A 17790-nucleotide genomic window follows, 5' to 3' on the forward strand; every position below is an offset into this window, starting at 1 on the left:
CCTAACGCATGATCTGTTCTGAAGAATGTTCAGTGTACAATTGCAAAGTATGAGTATATTGTGTTTTGGATGGGATGTTCTATAAAAGTCTGTTTGATCTAATTGGTTTGTAGTTTTGTTCAAGGTTTGTTATTGTGTTTGTTGCTAGTCTTCTAAGCAAAACAATCTAAGAAACACTAGAATACAATCTAAAACTATAAAATGAAATAAAACTTTTCTAAAGTCTGAATCAAAACATCAGAAGTAACTGCAAAGTAACTGCAGCTTAAATTTTTTGTAGGAAGCCACCACAGACTTCCTTAGTTCAGGCAGAACCATAACAGACAGAAGTAATAGTCCAGCTGGGGAGAGTGTGGGCGTTTGTGGTTGGTCTCTCTCTCACACACACATACCCACACACACACCCCTCTAATACCTTATGGTGCAAGATAGGATAACAAGTAAACTAAGCCAGAGGGATATAATCCCATAATTGTAAAAGTTTTAAATATATGTGCAGAAAACTGATAACAGTGTTGCTTTCTTCTTGTCAATTCTCACCTTCATACTTTAATATTTTTTATGATATCTAAGAATAGTTTTAGTTTGCTGATTCCTAGAATGTCGACGTTCACTCTTGCCATCTCTTGTTTGACCACTTCCAGTTTGCCTTGATTCATGGACCTGATATTCCAGGTTCCTATGCAATATTGCTCTTTACAGCATTGGACCTTGCTTCTATCACCAGCAAGGTGATGGGTGAATTTAACTCAGATGAACATTATATCTACTACTGCAGGCAGGAATCCCTCAGAAGAAATGGAGTAGCCATCATGGTCAACAAAAGAGTCCGAAATGCAGTACTTAGATGCAATCTCAAAAACGAAAGAATGATCTCTGTTCATTTCCAAGGCACACCATTCAGTATCACAGTAATCCAAGTCTATGCCCCAACCAGTAAGGCTAAAGAAACTGAGGTTGAACAGTTTTATGAAGACCTACGAGACCTTTTAGAACTAACACCCCCAAAAGATGTCCTTTTCATTATAGGGGACTGGAATGCAAAAGTAGGAAGCCAAGAAACACATGGAGTAACAGGCAAATTTGGCCTTGGAATATGGAATGAAGCAGGACAAAGACTAATAGAGTTTTGCCAAGAGAACGCTCTGGTCATAGCAAACACCCTCTTCCAACAACACAAGAGAAGACTCTACACATGGACATCACCATATGGTCAACACGAAAATCAGACTGATTATGTTCTTTGCAGTCAAAGATGGAGAAGCTCTATACAGTCAACAAAAACAACACCAGGAGCTGACTGTGGCTCAGATCATGAACTCCTTATTGAGAAATTCAGACTTAAATTGAAGAAAGTAGGGAAAACCACTAGACCATTCAGGTATGACCTAAATCAAATCCCTTATGATTATACAGTAAGAATATAGTGAGAAATAGATTTAAGGGACTAGATCTGATAGAGTGCCTGATGAACTATGGACTGAGGTGCGTGACATTGTACAGGAGACAGGGATCAAGACCATCCCCATGGAAAAGAAATGCAAAAAAGCAAAATGGCTGTCTGGGGAGGCCTTACAAATAGGTGTGAAAATAAGAGAAATGAAAAGCAAAGGAGAAAAGGAAAGATATAAGCATCTGAATGCAGAATTCCAAAGAATAGCAAGAAGAGATAGGAAAGCCTTCCTCAGCAATCAATGCAAAGAAATAGAGGAAAACAACAGAATTGGAAAGACTAGAGATCTCTTCAAGAAAATTAGAGATACCAAGGGAACATTTCATGCAAAGATGGGCTCAGTAAAGGACAGAAAGGGTATGGACCTAACAGAAGCAGAAGATATTAAGAAGAGGTGGCAAGAATACACAGAAGAACTGTACAAAAAAGATCTTCACAACCAAGATAATCACAATGGTGTGATCACTCACCTAAAGCCAGACATCCTGGAATGTGAAGTCAAGTGGGCCTTAGAAAGCATCACTACGAGCAAAGCTAGTGGAGGTGACGGATTTCCAGTTGAGCTATTTGAAATCCTGAAAGATGATGCTGTGAAAGTGCTGCACTCAATATGCCAGCAAATTTGGAAAACTCAGCAGTGGCCACAGGACTGGAAAAGGTCAGTTTTCATTCCAATCCCAAAGAAAGGCAATGCCAAAGGATGCTCAAACTACTGCAGAATTGCACTCATCTCTGAGCGACTTCACTTTCACTTTTCACTTTCATGCATTGGAGAAGGAAATGGCAAGCCACTCCAGTGTTCTTGCCTGGAGAATCCCAGGGATGGGGGAGCCTGGTGGGCTGCTGTCTCTGGGGTCGCACAGAGTCGGACACGACTGAAGCGACTTAGCAGCAGCAGCAGCAGCACACGCTAGTAAAGTAATGCTCAAGATTCTCCAAGCCAGGCTTCAGCAATACGTGAACCGTGAACTTCCAGATGTTCAAGCTGGTTTTAGAAAAGGCAGAGGAACCAGAGATAAATTGCCAACATCTGCTGGATCATGGAAGAAGCAAGACAGTTCCAGAAAAACATCTATTTCTGCTTTATTGACTATGCCAAAGCCTTTGACTGTGTGGATCACAATAAAGTGTGGAAAATTCTGAAAGAGATGGGAATACCAGACCACCTGACTTGCCTCTTGAGAAACCTGTATGCAGGTCAGGAAGCAACAGTTAGAACTGGACATGGAAAAACAGACTGGTTCCAAATAGGAAAAGGAGTACGTCAAGGCTGTATATTGTCACCCTGCTTATTTAACTTCTATGCAGAGTATGTCATGAGAAACGCTGGACTGGAAGAAACACAAGCTGGAATCAAGATTGCCAGGAGAAATATCAATAACCTCAGATATGCAGATGACACCATGCTTATGGCAGAAAGTGAAGAGGAACTGAAAAGCCTCTTGATGAAAGTGAAAGTGGAGAGTGAAAAAGTTGGCTTAAAGCTCAACATTCAGAAAACGAAGATCATGGCATCCAGTCCCATCACTTCATGGCAAATAGATGGGGAAACAGTGGAAACCGTGGCTGACTTTAATTTTTGGGGCTCCAAAATCACTGCAGATGGTGACTGCAGCCATGAAATTAAAATATGCTTAGTCCTTGGAAGGAAAGTTATGACCAACCTAGATAGCATGTTCAAAATCAGAGACATTACTTTGCCAACAAAGGTCCGTCTAGTCAAGGCTATGGTTTTTCCAGTGGTCATGTATGGATGTGAGAGTTGGACTGTAAAGAAAGCTGAGCTCTCTTCTGAGCTTTTGAACTTTGAACTTTTGAACTGTGGTGTTGGAGAAGACTTATGAGAGTCCCATGGACTGCAAGGAGATCCAACCAGTCCATTCTGAAGGAGATCAGCCCTGGGATTTCTTTGGAAGGAATGATGCTAAAGCTGAAACTCCAATACTTTGGCCACCTGATGCGAAGAGTTGACTCATTGGAAAAGACTCTGATGCTGGGAGGGATTGGGGGCAGGAGAAGGGGACGACAGAGGATGAGATGGCTGGATAGCATCACTGACTCGATGGACATGAGTCTCAGTGAACTCCGGGAGTTGGTGATGGACAGGGAGGCCTTGCATGCTGTGATTCATGTGGTCACAAAGAATCAGACACAAGTGAGCAACTGAACTGAACTGAAGAATAATTTAAGATAGGTGCTGATGGACTTCCCTGGCAGTCCAGTGGTTGAGACTCCACACTTCTGTTGCAAGGGGGCATGGGTTCCATCCCTGGTCAGGGAACTAAGATCCTGCATGCCACATGTTTTTTGTTAAAAAAAATAAATAATACAAACAAAAAGATAGGTGCTTATGTTCTAAGTGAACAAAAGTATGTTTTTATATTTGATCATTAGAAAGCTCTTTCACGTATGGACATTTGTAACCATTCAATGGGAATGAAACTGAGCTTTAGAAATGAACCTTACTAGCAAGGTATTTATTTCACAATGTAATAAAGAAAAAAGAAGTGTTTGTTAAGAACGTAACAGTTATTATACCTAACTTCCCTCATTTCTCTTTCAGGAGCAACCTTGAATCCTATAGAGCAGAGTCATCGGGAGAAAGAATTTCCAAACATGTTACAAAAGGTAGAATGTGTGTGCGTAGATAATGACCCTTGAACTCTGTTGCATCTATAATCGAGTGTAAGGAGTGAAGTTATGAGGCAGAAAAATGCTGTTATTTGCAGCTACTTTTTTAAAGCCAGGAAAGCTTTCGTTCTCATTCTTCTTCACTTATTTGGGAATTCAGGAGATTGTGTGTTAGTCACCCAGTCATGTCTGACTCTTTGCAACCCCAGGGACTGTAGCCCGCCCGACTCCTCTGTCCATGGGATTCTCCAGAATACTGGAGTGGATTGCCATTTTTTGGTAACTGTTTGAAGAGTTGAGGGCTTTCTCCTCTCAGTGATCTGTCAGAGATGAGTCATAGAACATTTAAGAGTACTGTGAGTTATGTATTTGTCTTAACTCAATTTTTAGTTTTCCTGTTCTAGTTGACATTTTGCATGTTGTTGTTAGTTTTTATTAAAGCAAATTAGAGATAATCAGTTTTATAGGACTAGAAGTCATTTAAAATTGACTATAACTGACTGTGACATTGATACTTGATTTTTTAGCATTAGTGTGGAGTCCTGCATTGGTGTGGAAGCCTGCGTTGGTGTGGAAGCCTTAAATATATATGGCAGTGAATACTGTTGAATAGAATAAAATAACTTTGCATTCTACTAGCTTTCTTCTAAATTATATTCCACTTTCTTGCACTGTATAGTCCCAGGGGTAGCTTTGGATTTCTGTTGAGGTTCTGTTCTTTCTAGACTTATGAAATTGAATTACTTTAATATGTATTTCTTCTTTTAGGAAACAGCCAATGTCACAGTGGATAATGTTCTTATTCCTGAACGTAATGAAAAAGGTAAAAAAAACAAACAAACCAACTTTCCTTTAAATCATGCTTTCCTTTAAGTGAATTCATGAATTCCTTTAAGTGACATTTAGACATATCCAATAAACATGGTAACCATTAATATGCAGGTTCAGGATAAATTTTTCATAGATATCAAAATAGTCTCAATTTTGACTAATCCATTGTTCTGATGGATGATATGTTGCTATTATTTTACAAGTTCATTGTCCAATAAAGAGCATAATTGTGGTCTCACTTATAATTTCATGACATTTGCTATTTTTATGTGTCATAGGAAGACATTTAAAAATTATGTTGAGTTTTGTATACTTTTAGAAATTTTCATTGCACTTGTAGAGAAATCTTTAGCGGTTATTGTAAAGCGGTGCTGGTGGTCACTATGAAAAACAATTATTTGCCACATCAACTTTCCTATTCTATCAGCTGAGAGAATAGTTTCCTTCTATCTGGAAATCAGCCTGATAAACTTTAGTGGCTGTTTAAGGCTGCTTTGCCTAATCTTCGCCACCAGATCTGATGCTTCTTTGGTTCAAAAGAGAATTTAAAAAGTTAGATAAGGTTATGGTCTTTTGAAAGTGAAAGTGTTAGTTGCTCAGTTGTATCCAACTACTTGCCACCCCATGGTTCAGTAGCCTGTTAGGGTCCTCTGTTGGTGGAATTTTCCAGGCAGGAATATGGGAGTGAGATGACATTCCCTTCTCCAGGGGCTCCCCCAGGGGTCAAACCCGGGTCTCCTGCATTGCAGGCAGATTCATCTGAACCACCCATGGTCTTTTAAGATTTTGCAAAAAGGTCCAAATGAAACAGGAAATGTGTTAAGTATAGCCAGAATTGGTCTCTGCAGGATTTATTTAGGCTTTTCCCTTTGAATTTGCATTTGGTTACCTCTGAAATGTTTCCTCCCATTCTCTGCTTGAGATGATTTTCTTAAAGAGCTGAAGCATCTCCCCAATTTACTCTGGGGAAGTAAGTTGGATTTGGCTCATGAGAAATATTTCTACCAGTCATGCTTAGCGAATATTATTTAGTCATAGTAAGATTTCAACTTCAATATATATATATATATGTTTTTTTCTACTAGTTTGGGGTTCATCATGGGTCACCAGTAATCTGTTGATCTAATGACAAGGAAATAACCTTAGGAAAATTACCCCAACTAAGTTGTCTGGCTAATCTCTTTGGAAAGGTGATAGAATCACAGTGTTATTGTTTGAGTATCTAAGAAGCTATTTGCTCTGTGGGATGGTGGGAGCCAGACCCAAATGAGAGTCAAGAGAGCTCACGATAGGCTTTGGTGTTGGCTCCTGGGATGTCTCTACTGACTTTTCACTGGACTCTGATTTGTTTCTAATAGGGAGGTCTTGTTTCTTTATAATGATGGCTGATTCTTAAAAAGCAGAAAGATAACTTATCTTCTCCCTACTTTCCTTCCAAAGGAATATTGCTAAAATCCTCCATCAGCTTTCACAGCATCGTAGAAGGAACCAAAAATTTCCACAAAGACTTTTTAATCGGAGAAGGGGAAATTTTTGAGGTATACAGAGTGGAAATCCAAAACCGAACATATGCCATTAAATTATTTAAACAGGTATGGAAAGAATTACTATCACAGGATATCGATTCCATTTATTTGCTCATATTTCATATTAAAATGTGTCATTTTTCATCAGCATTGAAAGGAGGTGTACTGGAGAATAAAATTTCATAAATGGAAATAAGATATATGACCTCAGGTGACTGAAGAAATGACTAAGAAATGAATGCCTGTCTTGCAGGATTGTGGGAGTTAAATCCTTCCCCTCCCCAGGTGTATGGCCTGAGAAAGACTTTTCTGAGAAGCCTTTTAGGGCCACTGGGAGTTTGCTTAAGATGGTCAGATTGTGTCAGTCTGCTCCAGTTTTTCCTGCCCTCTCCAGGCTGCTTCACAGGTTAAACCATAGGCTGGTATTTGGTGCTACTAAATTGTCTTCAGTTACAGTCCAGGAGAGCAGGAAAGAGGAGGCTTCAAGGGCAGCAAGGCAACCATCAGAGCAGGAGGTTGGAACACAGCCGAGAACAGCCAGGAAAGCATAGTTGTATCCTCTAGGAGTTCGCGGTCTTGTGGGGGGAACAGGTGAAGAAAAGATTAAGTTGTAGCGTGACAAGTACCTGAGCAGAGATTTGCCCTAAAGGTCATGGGAGCACATAGAAGACAGCCAGAGGAGAGGCTGGTGCCTCCAGCACCCGAAGAGTGCCCGGCACAGAGTAACTACTCAATAAATGTGTCTGCAGTAATCAAATGGAAAAATGGATACAAGAAAGTGACCTCTCAGCTTGATTTTGAAAGACAAAGAGACTTTTGCCAGGCAGGGAGGGAAGATGGAAGATATAGCAGGTGCCAAGATCTACGGGGGCATGCATGGGAGCATATGTCTTTTCACAAATACCAGACTGGTAGAGCAGAATTTAGTGTGGGAGCGTTTAGTGTGAACGTAGTGGCAGCAGGTGATACTGGAAAGAGGTCAAGTCCATTGGTGCTTTCTAAGCAGGAGAGTGAAAGGACTAGATTTGTGTTTTGAAATATCACTTTGATTACAGGTTGGATGATGAACTGGAAATTGGAGGAAAGACAGCAGGAATTAGACTAGAGGTGGAAAGACCTGGCAGAGGGTATTTCAGACGTGTAAACTGAAGTGGATAGGGCTGAAACCTGTATTCTCCAGTCTAATGTTAGAATCACCAGGAAGGTTTTTTGTTTTTAAAAAAGGAATATAATTGCTTTACAATGTTGTGTTAGTTTCTGCTATACAACGGAGTGAATCAGCTGTATGTATATCAGCTGTGTGTGTGCTAAGTCACTTCCGTTGTGTCTGACTCTTTGTGACCCCATGTACTGTAGCCCGCCAGGCTTCCCTGTCCATGGGGTTCTCCAGGCAAGAATGCTGCAGTGGGTTGCCATGCCCTCCTGCAGGGAATCGTCTTGACCCCGGGATCAAACCTGCGACTCCTGCATTGCAGGCAGATTCTTTACCACTGAGCCACTGGGGAAGCCCCTCCTTGTGGCCACAGCAAAATAGCACTATCTCTTAGTATCACCTTCTTTATCTGCCTTTCCCAGTGGACTGGATGGTTTTCTTTAGAGAGCTCTTATGTATGTTTGTATCTCAGTGCCTTATTACAGGGCCTGGCCTATAGTAGTTGTTCAATAAATGTTTGTTAGGGGAATTGAAAGAAGCACATATGCTGTCTTTATGAATTTAGTTGCAATTCACTATTAGTAAAAAGATAGAAGGTAGCAAAGTTACCCAAGATCTAGAAGTTGAACAAAGTCCTATACACACATCAGGAAAAAAAATGAGATAATTTCATGAAGCTTTAGTCACAGAGCCTTTTTTTTTTTTTTTGTTAATAAGAAATGGAGTTTTGTAACAGTTGGGACCTTAACTTCAGTAACCTTTCTTAGAGGGCCTGAGGCTGGGCGATGTACTAGATGTGTTAGATTCATCCAAATCACCTGGGATCTTACAGCACAGATTGTGATTCAGTGGGTTCATGTAGTGACCTGAGACTCAGCATTTCCCACCAGCTCCCGGAGAAGCTGGTGTTCCTCCTGCACAGGACACACTTTGAAGCAGCAAGACTGGTAGGGTAGCATGAACACAAAAGCTGACCCTTCACATTTTCAGGCTAAGAAAACGCGGACCCCAGGGAGGTTCAGTGACAATAAGTCACAAATAGTGAGTGTTAGAGGTGGGCCTGTGGAGAAGGCAATGGCACCCCACTCCAGTACTCTTGCCTGGAAAATCCCATGGATGGAGGAGCCTGGTAGGCTGCAGTCCATGGGGTCGATAAGAGTCGGACACGACTGAGCGACTTCACTTTCACTTTTCACTTTCCTGCATTGGAGAAGGAAATGGCAACCCACTCCAGTGTTCTTGCCTGGAGAATCCCAGGGACGGCGGAGCCTGGGGGGCTGCTGTCTACGGGGTCACACAGAGTCAGACACGACTGAAGTGACTTAGCATAGCATAGCATAGCATAGAGGTGGGCTTGAGACCCAGTCCACTTGGTTCTCAGTACCGTGGTTTTTTTTAAATATAAATTCCCATAATGTGGTCCTTGAAAATGATTTGTTGGCTGAGTTTATTGCTTCTGACTTCTTGGGTTAACTTAGAAAATAGCTTCCAGGATTCCTGTTGGCTTTCTCTCCCTTTGTTCCTAAGCACAGAGAACTCTAAAAACTCTGCCCTTTCTAGCAATTTACATATGGTAACTGGAACACACTTTAACCCTTTCATGGGAGAAGTTAGGCATTTGAGATTCAGAGACATGCAGCGCTGTAAGATGTAGGAAGCCATCAAAGACAGTGCCAGGTACAGAAGAAGTCCTCCAGATAATATTATTGAATTCATTAATTTGTCCATATGTCAGGCACTGGGCTAGCTTCTGAAGCTTTTTTGAAGTAAAGAGTTAAGTTTTTCATTTTCCTAGTACACCTTTTTTTTTCAAAATTAATACAAAGGTAAACTTAAACCAACAGCCAAGTGACCCAAGTCATGAATGCCCAATTATTGAAATCACTTCTAAGTAGGATCACAATCTGGATTCTTTGAGATCAAGTGGGGAGTTTCTGTCATGAGATTTTCTTCGACTACATAAAATATTTTTGAATTTATGTAAGTGTATACAAAATACGGTGAAAAGGTTTAAATATAAAATGCAGCAATCTGATACATTTCATGAAAAACTTTTAATTCAGAAGCAGCGGTTCTAAATCTGTTTTGGCTTTAATGGGTTTTTGAAAGCTAAGGATTTTCTCCCCAGAAAAACATTCATATGCGTTTATACCAAAAAGTGTCTGATTTCATAGACCCTAGGTTAAGAGTACCAGAAATAGATCCTTTCCTTATTTTTTTTCCTTGTTTTTCTGTATTTAGGGGGGAAAGATGCAATGTAAGAAACAATGGAAGAGGTTTTTGTCTGAGCTTGAAGTTTTGCTACTGTGAGTATATTGCTTGAAATTTCTCCCCTTGTGCCTGGTTTTCATCTCTGTTCATCTTTGATTCTACAGCACAGAGCTTGGCATGGTTGGCATTTAATAAATGCGGGTTGGAGGTTAGAACACTGGGTAAATTTTTGACATCTGCTTTGGTATATTCTTTGGAATACATTTAAAAATATACTATTTACATAATTCACTTGAGCCTATTTTAACAAGAAACTGTCACAAGGAAGTGGATTAAATCATGTGTGGCTAACATGACTGAATGTAAAATGATTCTTAGAACATTAGAATTGTATATATTTTACCATTGCTCCTCTTTCTTAAGAGACATTCCAGTCAAGAAACTGTTTCATCAATATAAACCTCTTCTGGAAGAGAGTTTAGACAAAGAAATCAAGTGCTTTTGATGTGCATATTATTTTCTGGGAATTCATTCATGAGCCTGAAAGTCCTTGGAGACAAACTAAAATGACTTCATTTTCATATATATTCATATCTGCAGCTGTGCAGCCTGCTTCATCGAAGGCCCCTAACCCTATAGAGTTCAGTCATCACCCTTTACAAATAGAAAATGTTCTTTTCAGATGTTTCCTAAACCAATATGTGAATTCGGGGGAGGGAGGTATTATCCTAAATCCTTCTCCTTTTATACCCAAGATCAGAAATCAAAATGTTAGAGGCTAAGCATAAAAACTTAATACATCATTTAGTCAACAAAAAAACGAAAACCAAAATTGTAATAAGAAAGTTTTTATATTTAAGCTTTATTTTTTTGCTTATGAATAAATAATAAATTCAGACACTCCAGAATTCCAAAAGGGCAGAAGAGTAAGCCAAGAAGAGATTTTCTTCCATGTTCTCATCCAGCCACCCAGCCACTTTTCCCAAAGGCAACAGTGTTATCAGTTTCCTATATGTCTTTCCAGAAATATTTTATTTGTAAGCATATGTGTATTTTGTTTTCTTACTTTCCTCTTCGCACACAAGAGACAGCATACACACATTGTTCACTTTGCTTATTTTAGTATTCCATTGTGTGCTGTGGCTTCCCTGATAGCTCAGTTGGTAAAAAATCCGCCTGCAATGCTGGAGACTCCAGTTTAACTCCTGGGTTGGGAAGATCCTCCGGAGAAGGGATAGGCTACCCACTCCAGTATTTTGGGGCTTCCCTTGTGGCTCATCTGGTAAAGAATCCGCCTGCAATACGGGAGACCTAGGTTCGATCCCTGGGTTGGGAAGATCCCCTGGAGAAGGAAAAGGCTACCCACTCCAGTATTCTGTCCTGGAGAATTCCATGGACTGTTTAGTCCGTGGGGTCGCAAAAACTCAGACATGACTGAGCGACTTTCACGTACACTTTTGTGTGCCTGTGTTATAACGTAATTTACCATTTTCCCATCAATGGATTTTTAGATTTTCCTAATCTTTTACATGAAATTAAAAGATGCTTACTCCTTGGAAGAAAAGTTATGACCAACCTAGATAGCATGTTCAAAAGCAGAGACATTACTTTGCCAACAAAGGTCCGTCTAGTCAAGGCTATGGTTTTTCCAGTGTTCATGTATGGATGTGAGAGTTGGACTGTGAAGAAAGCTGAGCGCCGAAGAATTGATGCTTTTGAAGTGTGATGTTGGAGAAGACTCTTGAGAGTCCCTTGGACTGCAAAGAGATCCAACCAGTCCATTCTGAAGGAGATCAGCCCTGGGATTTCTTTGGAAGGAATGATGCTGAAGCTGAAACTCCAGTACTTTGGCCACCTCATGCGAAGAGTTGACTCATTGGAAAAGACTCTGATGCTGGGAGGGATTGGGGGCAGGAGGAAGAGGGGACGACAGAGGATGAGATGGCTGGATGGCGTTACTGACTCGATGGACGTGAGTTTGAGTGAACTCCGGGAGTTGGTGATGGACAGGTAGGCCTGGCGTGCTGCGATTCACAGGGTCGCAAAGAGTTGGATATGACTGAGCGACTGAATTGAACTGAACTCAACTGAATCTTTTACTTAAAATAGTGCTACAATGAGAAAACTTTATATATTGTTATTTTGTAACTCCAGAAGTTGGTGATGGACAGGGAGGCCTGGCGTGCTGCGATTCATGGGGTAGCAAAGAGTCAGACACGACTGATCGACTGATCTGATCTGATCTGATGTGTTAAAGTATATCTAAGAAAACTTCATATAAATAAATTTATAGGGTCATGTTCCATGCCACCAAATTGTCCTTCAGTAGAAACTATACTAGTTTACACTTAACACCAGTCATATATAAGAGTGCCTGGTTCCCCATATTCTTGCCAATATAGCATTTATTCTTTTATCAGTTTTTTCTGATCTGCTAAGTGGATATGGTTTTTCAGTGTAGTTTAAATTTCTTTTTCTATGATGAATGAATCTTTTTACATATAAAGAGATTTATTTCCTTTTCTGTGAAATATCTGTTAATGTTCTTTGCCCATTTTTTATTAGACTGTTGGATCTTTTCTGTTTTTGATTGGAGGATAATTGCTTTACAATATTGTGTTGGTTTCTGCCATACGTCAACATTAATCAGCCATGCGTATACATATGTCCCTTCCCTCTTGAACTTCCCTCCCACCTCCCACCCCATCTGACCCCTCTAGGTTGTAACTAGAGGGAGGTCGAGCTCCCTGCGCCATACAGCAAATTCCCGCTGGCTATCTATTTTAATATGGTAACGTGTATGTCTCCGTGCTGCTCTCTCAGTTTACCCCATCCTCTCCTTCCCCCACTGTGCCCACAAGTCTGTTCTGTATGTCTGCATCTCTATTACTGCCCTACACATAGGTTCATCAGTACCATTTTTCTAGACATCCTTCACTTTCATATACGTGTTAATATACGATATTTGTGTTTATCTTTCTGACTTACTTCACTCTGTATAACAGGCTCTAGGTTCATCCACCTCACTGCAACCGACTCGAGTTCATTCCATTTTATGGCTGGGTAATATTCCATTGTATATATGTACCACAACTTCTTCTTTTGTTTTTTTGGTACCACAACTTCTTTATTCATTCATCTAGATTGCTTCCATGTCCTGGCTATTGTAAATAGTGCTGCAGTGAATATTGGAGTACATGTGTCTTTTAGAATTGGGGTTTGCTCAGGGTATATGCCCAGTAGTGGGACTGCTGGGTCATATGGTAGTTTTATTCCTAGTTTTTAAATAAATCTCCATACTGTTCTCCATAGAAACTGTATCAATTTATATTCCCACTAACTAGACTGTTGAGTATTTTTCTTAATAGTTTGTCAGAGCATTTCATATAGTAGAGAAAATTAGCCTTATTTTTATGTTTTAAGATACAAATAATTATTTTTACCCCATTTTCATTTGTCATTGCTTATTCTAGTTTTGTACCATTTGGAGATGGTTCTCATGTAGTTGAATTTAATCTATATTTTCCTTTATGGATTCTAGGTTTTATATTATAGTTTAAAGATCTCTCCAACTGAGAGATTTTAAAATAATTTTGCCATTTTTTCAAGTACCTTTATATTTTCACTTCTATACCTGATCCATTTGGATTTATTCTTCTGAGGCATTTACATATTACTTTAGAATTAACAACATTATGGCATTGGATGTTTCTGGTATGCCATCGTTATCATTTATGTTGCTAATATTTCTTTAGCTTTAACGCTATTCCAAGTGCTTCATGTGTATTCATTCTTTAATCCTCACAACAGGCCTGAGCTGGTCCTGTGACTATCCTCATTTTGTAGATGAGGAAGCTGAGGTAGATGCTACTTTTTTTTTTTTTGCAAGATCCAACTTATTTCCTAAGTCATACTCACCCTTTCTCTTCTTAGACTTTTACTGGTGAGTAAGTCAGAGGCATTAGAACATACTGTCTGGAGTGGAATTAGGAGAGAACTGCACAAACAACAGATAGTTTCAGTAAGTTAAATAATAAGCAGGTGCAGAGTGCTGAGGACTTCCCTGGTGGCTCAGTGGTAGAAAAATCTGCCTGCAATGCAGGAGACATAGACTCAATCCCTGTTAGGGATTGGGAAAATCCCCAGGGGTTGGGAAAATCCCCTGGAGAAGGAGGTGGCAACCTAATCCAGTGTTCTTGCCTGGGAAATGCCATGGACAGAGGAGCCTGGTGGGCTATAGTTAGTGGGATCACAACAGAGCTGGACATGACCGAACATGCTCACACATACACAGAGTGCTGAGGGAAGAGGAAATGCTAATTTGCGGGAGGGGTGGGTGGCAGAGTAGACATCTTGGAAAAAGTAAAATCTAAGCTGAGACCTGAGCATGAGTTTTTTTTTGGTTATAAAATTAAGGGAACTACTTAATGTATTGCGTATGTGTTTATGTACACACACACACACACACACACGTACACACGTACATACACCCACACTCCCTTTCTTGACGTAGGAACAGAGGGACTCAGAAGGGATGTATGTGTGCTTAGTCGCTCAGTCACGTGGCACCCCACTCCAGTACTCTTGCCTGGAAAATCCCATGGACGGCGGAGCCTGGTAGGCTGCAGTCCATGGGGTCGCTAAGAGTCAGACACGACTGAGTGACTTCACTTTCACTTTTCACTTTTCACTTTCATGCATTGGAGAAGGAAATGGCAACCCACTCCAGTATTCTTGCCTGGAGAATCCCAGGGATGGGGGAGCCTTGTGGGCGGCCGTCTATGGGGTCGGAATTCTCCAGGCAAGGATACTGGAGTGGGTTGCTATGCCCTCCTTCAGGGGATCTTCCCAACCCAGGGATCAAACCCAGGTCTCCTGCATTGCAGGCAGATTCTTTACTGTCTGAGTCACCAGGAAAGCCCAAGAATATATATGTATGTATTATATAGATGTGTGTGTATACACATACGTTTCATAGGTAAGCTTTACAACTGAAGAAATGAGTAATAGGACTTTATATATAGCACCATTTTTTTTTTTTGTAAAAAATAGCTTTATTTGTTTTAATATCCCCAAATGTGCCTTGAAGAGCCTGGTGGACTACAGTTCATGGGGTTGCAAAAGAGTCAGACACAACTTAGCAACTAAACAACAACAATTAAGCTTGCCTAAGACATAAAAGGTGTTCAGTAAATAATTGTTGAACTGAGTTCACAGTATGTGTGACTTTCACATGCTTTGTATTTCATAGCTGTTACAAGGGTTACATTGGTTTTCACTGTGATGACACATGCCCTCAAGAAATAGTTTAAAAAGGAACCTGAAAAATGTATACAATACGGACATAGAATTCTGTGATTTAAAAATCAGTGGTGTGTTTTTCAACATCAGATTTTACTAGTCACATGGATCTTAGGTAACGATACAAACTTCATGAAGCCATTGGATGTCTCTTAATTGTGTGACTTGGTGCCTAGTACTTTAGTCCCCGACACAGTAGCATTCAGTAAATGGATAAATGAAAACAGTCTTCTGTACTCTTCTCTTTTGGTGATTTTACTTGCACATGTATATCAAAAGCAATGAAATGGATCATTTCAGTTGCATTATATTTATTTATGTAAAAAATAAGTTATATTGGGTTTTATGTTGATAAATAAGGTAATATTGAATATTGTTTTCTATATTATAAAGCTCCCAACACCCCACATCTTAAGAACTCTCATTTCTGAACATTTCTGTCCTATTTGGATATTAGCTGGTATTTGTTAGAATGTGTGCATGTGTGTGTGGTGTCACTTCAGTCGTATCCAACTCTTTGCACTCAATAGACTGTAGCCCACCAGGCTACTCCGTCCATGGGATTCTCCAGGCAAGAGTACTGGAGTGGGCTGCTGTGCCCTCCTTCAGGGGATCTTCCTGAACCCATGTCTCTTCTGTCTCCTGTACTGGCAAATGGGTTCTTAACCACTAGCACCACCTGGGAAGCCCATTTGTTAGAATACTTTAAGCCAATTTGGAAGGAAAACTGTCACGTGTCCAGTGAAATTCCCTCTCCCTTGGCCAGATTTATATTCTGCTTTATGCCTGTTCCACAGCCCACCTAACCACCCCGCAAACAGGGTGTTGTTCATTTCCTGTTTGAATAACCAGTTTGATAGATTTAAAAAATCTTTTGTTTCAAGGTTCCGTCATCCGAACATACTGGAGTTGGCTGCATATTTTACAGAGAGTGAAAAGTTTTGCCTGGTTTATCCATATATGAGAAATGGATCACTCTTTGACAGATTACAGTGTGTAGTAAGTCATATCCATCACTCTGCCTGATATTCTGACCCTCTAAGCCCTGAGGGAGCTGCTGAAACCTTCTGAGAGAACCAGGAGGCCAACATGTGTTCATGTGAAGGGATGCCAACAGTGGGTTTCCCAAGAAAGTAGAGGACTTCCCCATGAATTAATTTCTTACTCTTAGAAGGTTGCATAAATACCCGAGTTGTTGTGTGTTGTGCAAAATGGTGGCCAAAAGAGTTGCTGGGTCCTCACTCCTCATTGGTACCATGTCTCAAATGAGTTTATGTCAACTACCATTATTGAGCAGGTAATTTTTATTTGCATAACTTTATGCAAAGTACCATTCAATATGGAGGGTAGACATAAAAGTGATACCTATATCACTTAAAAAGAAGGAGGCTGAATAAATGCCATGGTTTCTCTTGTGATGTTTTTGAAAGATAAGTTAAAAAATAGATTCCAAATTTGTAAATTTGCAGTTAAGATGAGAATAAAAACAGATTATTCTCAATTACCCACACTGTTGTGCCACAAATAATCTAAAAATCTTATACAGTGAAATTTTAAGCATAGTTATCTTATTAGCCATATTTCAATGTATGCAACATTAAAATTATTGGGTATTTTCATTGCCTATAAAGGGACCCAGAACCAGCATGGGTAGTAGAGGAAAACCCATCTTGAATTAAAAATAGGTTATGGTTAACTAAAATATTGATTCACCCACCTCTTTATCATTAGAGTTTATTCTAGCATACACCGAGGTAGTGAATACAAACATGGTTTTTACTCAGAAAATACCACGAAACCAACCACTGTTGTCTTTTCAGGGTGACACAGCCCCACTGTCTTGGCACATTCGAATCGGTGTATTAATAGGAACATCTAAAGCCATCCAGTACTTGCACAACACGGAACTCTGCTCCGTCATCTGTGGCAGTATATCCAGGTAAATTATCCCAGGGCTCTAGGTTACACTGAAGGCTCCTTTCATCATCACTGGTAAGTCAGACTTCACCCTATTTTCTATCTGCAGTTTCCCTGGTATATATCTCTATGTGTTAAGAATTCTCATGAACGTACTTAAAATCTTAGCTTTTTAATGAAAACATGTCTATCGAATTTTAAAAGCTACATTTGTATTGCCAATGGAAGAGTTTACATTATTTTTAGGAATTATTGATGAGCAGTGTAGGATAGACAGTTTTGTGTGTTTTATTAATTACTTTGCATAGCAAACTGTGAAACAATCTTCTGTATTCATTGCACTTAAAAAACAAACAAACTGAAGTCTAAGAAAAGATTAAGCGGCTTATACAGGGATTCTTCACAAGATTAACAGTAGTCATCGGCAATTTAGTTCTTTGTCCTTGAGTCTCCAGTGTCTTGCGTTGCCACTGCTGCCTCCTAGCTGTACGTATTGCCCGTGAGAAGCCGAGCAGCACTCCCAGTGTTCCTTCTTGATCCATGAGAAGATGAGAAGCAACATCTTCCATCTTTTTCCCTCGTCAGCAGACATGAATCTTTCAGACAGAGAGTAGATACCCTCCAAACCTCCACCCACTGTGAATTTTTCCTGTGTGCCCTTCATGATGGACTTGTCCCAAAATGAATATACCTTTGCTGAATGGCAGGGAAGACTGGATTTAAAAGGCTCTGCCTCTTCTGAGCCATCATCTAGTGTCTTTGAAAAA

The 17790-nt window shown here is 40.0% G+C and overlaps 1 protein-coding gene across 2 annotated transcripts in view; it reads left to right on the forward strand.

Moving 5' to 3' along the window:
• IRAK3 (interleukin 1 receptor associated kinase 3) overlaps positions 1-17790 on the forward strand; it is a 61339-nt gene that overhangs the window by 24337 nt on the left and 19212 nt on the right. For both annotated transcript variants that reach the window (XM_027542458.1, XM_027542459.1), the window contains 6 exons: positions 4017-4081; positions 4853-4907; positions 6356-6507; positions 9836-9900; positions 15991-16105; positions 16927-17045. In XM_027542458.1, the coding sequence (XP_027398259.1) occupies positions 4017-4081; positions 4853-4907; positions 6356-6507; positions 9836-9900; positions 15991-16105; positions 16927-17045 (571 nt within the window). The remainder of the gene's footprint in view (positions 1-4016; positions 4082-4852; positions 4908-6355; positions 6508-9835; positions 9901-15990; positions 16106-16926; positions 17046-17790) is intronic.

This window comes from Bos indicus x Bos taurus, chromosome 5 (assembly GCF_003369695.1).
Source record: "Bos indicus x Bos taurus breed Angus x Brahman F1 hybrid chromosome 5, Bos_hybrid_MaternalHap_v2.0, whole genome shotgun sequence".
NCBI classification, from domain to species: Eukaryota; Metazoa; Chordata; class Mammalia; order Artiodactyla; family Bovidae; genus Bos; species Bos indicus x Bos taurus.